Source organism: Eriocheir sinensis, unplaced genomic scaffold (genome assembly GCF_024679095.1).
Source record: "Eriocheir sinensis breed Jianghai 21 unplaced genomic scaffold, ASM2467909v1 Scaffold1109, whole genome shotgun sequence".
Lineage (NCBI taxonomy): Eukaryota > Metazoa > Arthropoda > Malacostraca > Decapoda > Varunidae > Eriocheir > Eriocheir sinensis.
Window position 1 is genome coordinate 62457 of NW_026110418.1, and position 8632 is coordinate 71088.

Here is an 8632-nt window from a genome sequence, read left to right on the forward strand (position 1 = left end):
AGTACAATGTTCAGTATAGGAGCAGCCAGGATTCTGTCCCCTGACTTGTCTGAGAAATGGAAAACTACCATGACAGTGGCCTCCAGGCATCCAGTCGCCGTGTCTGCACAACCAAATAATCGTGCAGGACAGAGTTTCTCCTAATAAGGTAGCACATGACGACGAGACTGACGAACATCAGAAACATTGGTACAAAAAATCCAGGGTACAGGTAGGGGAGATGCAAATAATCAGGCAGCGTTTCCTCCAGGGTTTCCGCAAACTCTGTTTTGTTCGCGAAAGACAATGAATTAAGGGAATTAGTCACATACGAGATGCTGGAGAAATGAATGTCATCGAGAGACCGTAGAGGAAACACTCGATGGGAAATATTGGCCGTGAAAACCAGACGAATCCGGGACGGGTACGTTGTTATGTTAGTGGAGCGGATATAGCATGCTTCCGCTATGGCATAGTGACCAGTAACCCGTTGATAAGTGGTACCTCCGGCAGATGACCGATACATAGAAGGACTGAGGGAAATAAAAATAATGCAGACCCTGAAAGTTCTTATGGAAAACAGGCGTTGGTGTTAGCTGCTTGTAAGGGCACAGGGAAAGAGCGTCAGACGCGTTCACGCGGGTGAGGGCGATCTCGCATACCCCTCCCCGAACTGGAAGGAAGGCAAAGAGAGACGCAGAGCAATAGAATCGCCCGAAGACCGTCTCCTTGCAATACTGCAAGAGTGAGTAGCTACCCGTTGAATACAGAGCGAAATCCTTCGCGATTAGAACAAGAGACGGGGACGTGTCCAGGGCTAACACACTGTCCTTAGCTGAAAAAGGGAACGGGACAATTTCGTGTGCCTCAAACACGTCCGCCGTCTGAAAGGGAACATGAATGATTATGGCATCATGGGTGAGGCTGGACTCAATCAAGGGGTAAAAATATTGACTCATGTCCGGGGTGAATAAGGGCGTCAGGCTATAATTTTGATACCCGATCTGGACAGTCGTTCTCAAATCGTGTAGAGGGAACAAGGCAGGTGTGACTCTACCGTGCGCTGCATCAACCATGTTGCTAATAACCTGCTGATTAGCAGTTGCGACGGAGTTAATGACGTTTTCCAATACATGCAAGGCCTGATCTAGGAGGAGAAACTGATTCACCTGCTAGATCTGTTTGACAACTATGTTGATAACCTCTACCATCTTATTTGTCTGCTCTAGCAGTTCGTCAATGTTAGTATGCAATTGCGCAAGTTTTCTACAATTGGCGTTGATCACCCTGCGATTTCTAGCAGCAAAGGAAAGTACATGAGCGTAGTGGTCCCGCAAATCGCGAACGTCCTCGTCGGTAGCCGTACCGAAAAGGAACTTTGAGGCGGACCCCACGATGTTGAGCAACCCCCTCTTTACCCGAGAGTGAACGGAGTGAAAACTATAATCCATGTTTACCTCATCAACTTTTCCCCGTAAGAACAGAATCCTATCCTCCAGTAGTTGAAAAAGAGTCAGAGAGTTGGTACTAGAAGGAGCCTTTGATTCCCTAGTCTTGGTAGCCCGGATGGCGTCTGCCATGCCGAGTAGTTTTTCTGAGACTATCCTGATTATGTCCGTGCTGTTGGTCAAGGAAGTATATGGATATTTTACGAGGAGCACATCTTCTATGAGGAAGACCTCTCCTATGTGTGCCGTGAGGGCACCAGGCTTCAGGTGGATGGGTGTTGTTGCAAGCAGGGAGCCAAGGGACAACAAGATGGTCAGAAAACGCAACATCATGATCTGCAAGTGGTGGGAATGAAGTAATTAAACCCGTGGTCTCAAGTTATAGCTATGGGTGTTGGGATTATCTTGTTGAACATTTGACTCTGAGGGGGAAGTACCAATATCAAGGTCCAAAGGGGAGGGAATTACTTTCAGACGATCACTGTGAACTTCTATACTGACTCCACTATTCGACTCGAAAACCTCGAACCGATTACCCCTGACATTCCGAACAACTCGGTAAGGACCCACAAATTTAGCCCCCAGTTTCGAACTCCTTTCCGCTTGCTTAATCATGACTGTGTCACCCTCTTTGAAATTCACCGGGACGGCCTGTTTGTGTTGTTTTGACATCATTTCAACCTTCGTAGCTTTTAACGTACACCTAACTTCTGAGTGTATCTTGGAAAACATATGCATCTGCTGTTGTGCGTACCTATCAATGTTGTAGAGAGATTGCTGTGGGGTTGTTAGGAAGTCGTACGGAAGACGTTTCTCCACCCCATACAAAATGTAGTAGGGAGACTTCCCCGTAGAGTCGTTTACCGACGTATTTATGGAAGCGGCTATATGCGATAGCCAATCCTCCCAATTATCGTGGAGATCGTTCACGATAGGCCTGAGGACCTGTAAGATTTTCCTATTAGCCCTCTCCGCCAACCCATTAGCAGCTGGGTGGTAAGCTGTGATGAAGGATTGCGTGATGTTAAACTGAGCGCATATTTCGCTCAATACTGAGTTCCTAAACTCGGTGCCATTGTCACTCAGAAGAATTCGAGGAGACGAATGTGGACACAACACGTGAGTCACGAGGGCATGGGCCACGCGTGTGGCTGTCTTGTCCATGAGAGGCGCTAGAACAAGAAACCTAGAGAACTGGTCGACGCACACCAATAAGTAGCGCGAGCCATGTTGGCTCTGGGGGAGCTGTAGTAAGTCTATATTAACAACATCCCATGGCGCCTCTGGTACTGGGTATTGCAACATAGGTGCTGGCCCTTTGACGGACCCCTTGTGCTTAGCACAAACGACGCAATGTGCGACATGTTTTTCTACATCAACCCGTAATGTGGGCCAGTAGAATTTTCGTCTGGTGACAGATAGCGTCTTGTCTCTTCCTGGGTGACCCGCAATGGGTGTGTTATGGACCAGCTTAAGCGTCACGGGGACGTATATGTCTGGGATGACCAGTTGGTCTATAGGTACCGGTTTGGTTGGCCATGACCTACAAAGGAGGTTGTCCTCTGATAGGAAGAATTGTGAAAAGGAACTGGCAATTCAGGAAGGTTTGATTCGTCTCCCGACTCGAGGGCGTAAATTAACCTCTTCCACACAGGGTGGTCACGCTGAGCAGTGTGTAGCTCAGGTGAAGTGAAGTTGTGGATGACCTCTGGGGTGGTAATCGCGCCTATCGGAACATTCCGAGATAAGGCATCTGCGACCACATTTGTTTTCCCGGTGATGTATTTTATCTCCGGATTGTATGCTTGGATCGTTAAGAACCATCTTGCCAGACGACCGTGTAGGTTTTTTCCCTTGAAAAGATCAGTTATGGCCGCGTGGTCCGTAAACACCACAATTTTGTACCCCATCACAATGTCACGAAAATGCTTCAGAGCCCACACAATGGCAAGAGCCTCTAGGTGGGTAACAGAATAGTTCTTTCCGGAGCTGTAAGTACTCGACTGGCGAACGCTATCACATGCTTTTGCCGGACATATCTGTTTGCATCAGCGCGGCTCCTACTCCACTAGCCGAAGCGTCGGTACAAAGCTGAAAGGGGTCCTGAAATCCGGAAAGACAAGGACCGGAGCCCGTGTAAGCGCTTTCTTTAAATCCTCAAAACTCGTTTGTTGAGCTGGGAGCCACTGAAATGGTACGTCTTTCTTTAAAAGATGGGTTAGGGACCTGCGCGAGCTGCGAAGTCCTTAATGAAAGGCCTGTAATAACCTGCGACACCCAAGAAAGACCGTACCTTGTCCGCAGACGTTGGCTGAGGGAACTCGGCAATAGCCTTTATTTTGTCGTCCACTGTATGGATGCCGAATTCGTCCACGACATGCCCCAAGAACTTGATCCGAGGCTTTAAAATTCACATTTGGTGATTTTGAGCTTTAATCCGACCTCTTGAAGTCTGTGTAGGACTGCTTTTAGTGTTTCCATGTGTGCATGCACGTCCTTACTTGCTATGATGATGTCGTCTAAATACACATAGACAGAGTTGCCCAGCAAGTCACCAAAAATACTGTTCATTGTCCTTTGGAAGGTCAAGGGAGCCCCCTTTGAGCCCGAACGGCATCCTCGTCCACTCATAGTGGCCATAAGGCGTACTGAAAGCCGTTATTTCACGTGACTCGGGGGCCATGGGCAGTTGCCAGTAGCCACTGACCAGATCAAGACTCGTAAAGATTTTATTTCCTCTACCGAGACACATCAGAAGATCTCTAAGAACGGGAAGCGGAAAATGATCATCCACGGTCGCGGTGTTCACGCCGGAAATCAATCACAGGATGATAAGAACCGTCTTTCTTTGGAACCAGGAACAAGGGCGAATTCCACGGGAATTCGATTCTTTGATGACACCTTGTTCTAACATTTCAGAGATAAGTTGTTGCACCACCTCCCTCTGACTGTGGGGAGCTTGTACGCATTGATATATACAGGATTTGTATTGGGTTTTAACTTAATGTGGTGTACAGCACACTGCGTAACTCCAAGCGGCTCGCCTGGTAGAGCAAGCGCCCCGATAATGTTCCAGAAGCTGGACTAAGGCTTAATTTCGGAATAGTGTGCAACTTTAGGAATGCCTGTAAATTAGCTGTGTCTTGTTCGGGAGAAGCCTGACACGCCGAGGTTATGCCTGAGACTTGGGCTGAAGGGTATTCAGCTGGTTCCGGGGCGACATTTCTCCCATACACTAGACACTGGCATAATCGAACACCGTGTTTTAAGGATACAGGGATCCAGACGTGTTTATTACCAATGCCTCTGCAAAACCTCCTCCTTGACTGTTGCAAGAGTTACCTCCACGTCACGCGGTGTACGTGAGGAACTCCGTCGATACACATCACTGCCCGCCGGAGGGCGTTAGGCAAACGGATTTTAACAAGTTTTGCAGCACGATCCGGAACTATATGAGGACCTTCTACGACTGCCGTTACTGTCCGCCACAAGTCTGCAATGGTTTCGTGTGGTTTGACCGTAAGAGGGGACACTTGGGCGGTGGCAGTCCCTGAGTCTGTGGTGGGTTGGTCATTTTCCACCTCTGAGGGTGAGATTACAGTTGACAGAGGCGATGGATTGACCATCCCCTGTATGCGTCGGCCTTGATACACGATCGCGTTGCTTACAGGGTTTATGGCGATGTGCAGGTCTTTCATGGCGTTCAATCCTAAGATCCCATCCACAGGTAAAGCAAACCTGCTAGAGACATAAAAGAAATCTCGAAAAGGACATACTTTTTCATGTAAGCTGACTGTTAGTGGTACTCGCCCAAGGATACCCAAAGTGGTGCCCGTCACGCCTACCACATTCAGGTCGTTCTCTTGGAGCGGCCAATTTTCCCCACTCGCTTGTCGTGTCAGTGACCTGTAAGCGGAGTCGGATATGACATTGACTGTGGCACCTGTGTCAACCGCTAAGGTGAGTGAAGTGTTGCCCACCTTGCAAGGGAGGGCAATTATGCTTGTCCGTCCCAAGGCGGCAATGACGGAGTCAAGTTGCTCCCAATTAGTATTTTCCTTAAGGGACACTTGGATGTACGCCTCGGGGCTGTCACGAAGTCATGTCTTTTTATTCTGAGAAGAGGAGTGTGGTTTACTGTCCGCTGAGGACTTGTACTTCTGTTCCTCCTTGGCCTTTTGTATTGCAGAACAACTGTCTGAATCATGAAAACAATTCCCGTGGATATGGCAAAAGGCAGCCTTCCGCTGATGGTTTGGCCTAGGGTTCCTGTGTGATGAATGATGCCCGCCCCTGTAACCTCCTGACCTCCTATCTGAGCCCCGTCTCGAATGTGTTGATTCCCTACGTTTCGCGAAACAAGAATGTTCAGAATGTCCTGATTGTTTGCAAAAACTACATGTGAGAGATGCCTTACTTTGTGCTTGCAATGCTGCTGCTGTGGCGAGGGGTTGATGGTGAGGGTGTTCCTGAACCTTGACCTCTAACTCTGAGACGAAGTCAACCAACTTCCCGCTCGGTTTGAAGGCCAAAGGAAGGGCAGAACGGCGGTTCTTCTCTGAAATATGAAATAAGTAAAAAAACAACTCGAAAGCTGTCTTCACCTGGTGCTTTTGCATACAGCCCCCTGGAAGCCAGAGCGCGTCTTCCAAGCTCTTGACACAGTCAACCGCCAGCTGATTGGCCTCAATCATGGCGTCCCAAATCGGCTTTGTTGAGGAATTTTTTTGGAGGGACTCAACCGTGTGTGCCATCTGTCTAACGATGCTTGGTTTACTCCCGCCCCCGAAGATTTTAATGAAATTCCCTTTAAAAACCTCATAGTTTACACCAATGTCCCCCGAAGCGAACGCTGAGGACTGCATCAAATTCAATGCCCGAGAGCCTGGAAGTAACCGTGACCGAATGAAAGCGATTTTATCATGATCTTCCGTAATGGAGGAATTTACGATGGCAGATTCACACAAATCTAAAAACTGTCGCGCCGAAAAATCGGTCTCGCCTCCCGAGAATTGTCGAATACTGGCGTGAGTTGGAATGACCCGAATCGGGGCGGGGAAGTGGTGGGGCCCCAGGTGGAGGGGGAGGTGGATCGACAGGCATTGTGTTCGGCCGAGTGGGGGTTAAGTATTCAGACGATTCTGAAGGTGAAGGGGCGCTATCCCTTGGGAGGGAAGAGTACGTAGCCCCCGATCGCAAATTCACCACATTTAAATCACCGGTGGTTGCACCGTGCTCCAATTCCTCCTCACTAGAAGGACGAGCCAACTGTTTAAAGGTGTCGCCGAGTTTAGCGAGAGTGTCTTTGTTCATACTATGGTGTAAATCATTTACAAAATAGGAGCATATGTTGATAGCTGTAAATATGAACCAATAAACGGAACGTGTATGAATGAATAGTTTGCGTTGAAAACCCTAAAAAGGCAAGAAAGAATGGCTAGCAAGGTGCCTGTTTAGACGTAATAGAAGTTAAGGTTATAATGGAATGCCCTAATGATATGGGTATATATAGAAATAATAACTATATAAACAAGTGGTATGTTAAGTGAGTATACCAATGATGCTCACGTTTTCTCTCGAGCGGCGAAAAGAAAACGGAGGCAGGGCACACTGATGAAGATTAACTTTGATCAGGGAAATCACATTATACTCAATAGACTCGCTAGCAAACAATAAGAAAGAATCAATATCGTATGCGAATGAACGTAACTCCCACAATTATGACTGAGTAACAGCGTTAAGAACACAGAAATAAAAAAATCGTGCCTCTGCACAGATAGTAATGAAAATGAGCCGAGTCGGCAAATTTGGACAAGAATGGAATATCCACAAATACCAAGATTAATCAGCTGATGTAGTGGAGAGGGCGACGGCCTGTGATGCCCTGGGTGACGTGCAGTCGTTGTAGGCGCGTCAGGAAACCTCGGCCGCGGCCACAGCGGCGGTGAGAGGTGAGGGATGGGCTGACATCGGAGGACTCGCAATGGAGGTTGAAAACTGCTGACCCAGCAAAATGAGCGGCCGCGGTAAGCGGCTGGGAGCTGGTACACAGCCGCCAGACGTATGATGGCCGCGTCGTCCTTGTTATAGGAAGAGATGGGCGGCGGTGGCAGACAAGACGACTTGGGTGTGTAACCTCTTGAGAAGACGCCTTGCAAGAGACGGTAGTGGGAACAGCTTGCAGTCACCGGGAGATGTCCGCGGGTACCCTTGCTGACTGTTTGCCGGAAGAGGTTTGGGGCGATGCTCCAGGCAGCGGCGGTGGTGCCGCCAGCTGTGGAGCGAGGGGCATGCGGGTGTCTCAAGGTCAGGGGCGTGCCTCCTCGTCGCAGGTGTGAATACCTCTGCCGTATCGTGGAGTGGCTTGCAGGGTACGTAGCAGTGCTGGCTTGAAGCGGGGAGCGGCTTAGATTGTGGCCCTCGCTATCGGCTGCGTAGGCCTGTGGGTGTGCTCGGGGCTTGTAGGCTTGACGCCTGTAGAGTTGCTGGAAGCTGGTGTGCACGAGGCTTGTAGGCTGTAGAGCCTGTAGGCTTGTAGCTGGTGTGCTCGAGGCTTGTAGGCTGGACGCCTGTAGAGTTGCTTATAGCTGGTGTGCTCGAGGCTTGTAGATGGCGCCTTGTGAGTTGCACGTAGGTGGCGACTTGTGAGATGCTTGTAGCTGGCGCCGTGTGAGTTGCACGTAGGTGGCGACTTGGGAGATGCTTGTAGCTGGCGCCATGTGAGTTGCACGTAGGTGGCGACTTGGTAGATGCTTGTAGCTGGCGCCTTGTGAGTTGCACGTAGGTGGCGACTTGTGAGATGCTTGTAGCTGGCGCCTTGTGAGTTGCACGTAGGTGGCGACTTGGGAGATGCTTGTAGCTGGCGCCTTGTGAGTTGCACGTAGGAGGCGACTTGGGAGATGCTTGTAGCTGGCGCCTTGTGAGTTGCACGTAGGTGGCGACTTGGGAGATGCTTGTAGCTGGCGCCTTGTGAGTTGCACGTAGGAGGCGACTTGGGAGATGCTTGTAGCTGGCGCCTTGTGAGATGCTTGTAGCTGGCGCCTTGTGAGATGCCGCGGACGGCTGGTGCGTTGCCGCGGACGGCAGGTGCGTTGCCGCGGACGGCTGGTGCGTTGCCGCGGACGGCAGGTGCGTTGACTCCTTCTTCCCTTGTACGCCTGTCCCCGGAGTTGGTGGTGAGTTCTCGTAGCTTGGAGGAGAACGAG

General features: G+C 49.8%; 1 protein-coding gene across 2 annotated transcripts; it reads right to left on the reverse strand.

Annotated features, from left to right (window-relative positions):
• Positions 1-1136: 1136 nt before the first annotated feature.
• LOC126989240 (uncharacterized) lies at positions 1137-7418 on the reverse strand. Of its 2 annotated transcripts, XR_007743047.1 has the most exons (3): positions 7264-7418; positions 5845-5985; positions 1137-1763 (listed from the first exon to the last, which is right to left on the reverse strand). XR_007743047.1 is itself a non-coding variant. In XM_050847869.1 (2 exons), the coding sequence occupies exons 1-2, from the start codon at positions 6290-6292 to the stop codon at positions 1528-1530; spliced, it is 684 nt and encodes a 227-aa protein (XP_050703826.1). In that variant the 5' UTR covers positions 6293-6473; the 3' UTR covers positions 1137-1527. The 2 variants fall into 2 exon arrangements, 1 of the variants encoding a protein (XP_050703826.1); XM_050847869.1 differs by lacking the exon at positions 7264-7418 and having other exon boundaries at positions 5845-6473.
• Between the last annotated feature and the right edge of the window lie 1214 nt (positions 7419-8632).

What these genes read in the sequence shown, in the direction of transcription:
- LOC126989240 (XM_050847869.1), bottom strand. Translation starts at nt 6,292, where the DNA reads ATGCAGTCCTCAGCGTTCGCTTCGGGGGACATTGGTGTAAACTATGAG. An exon ending in AGCAGCATTGCAAGCACAAA is followed by an intron (nt 1,764 to 5,844) that starts GTAAGGCATCTC and finishes CACCACTTGCAG; the next exon opens with ATCATGATGTTGCGTTTTCT.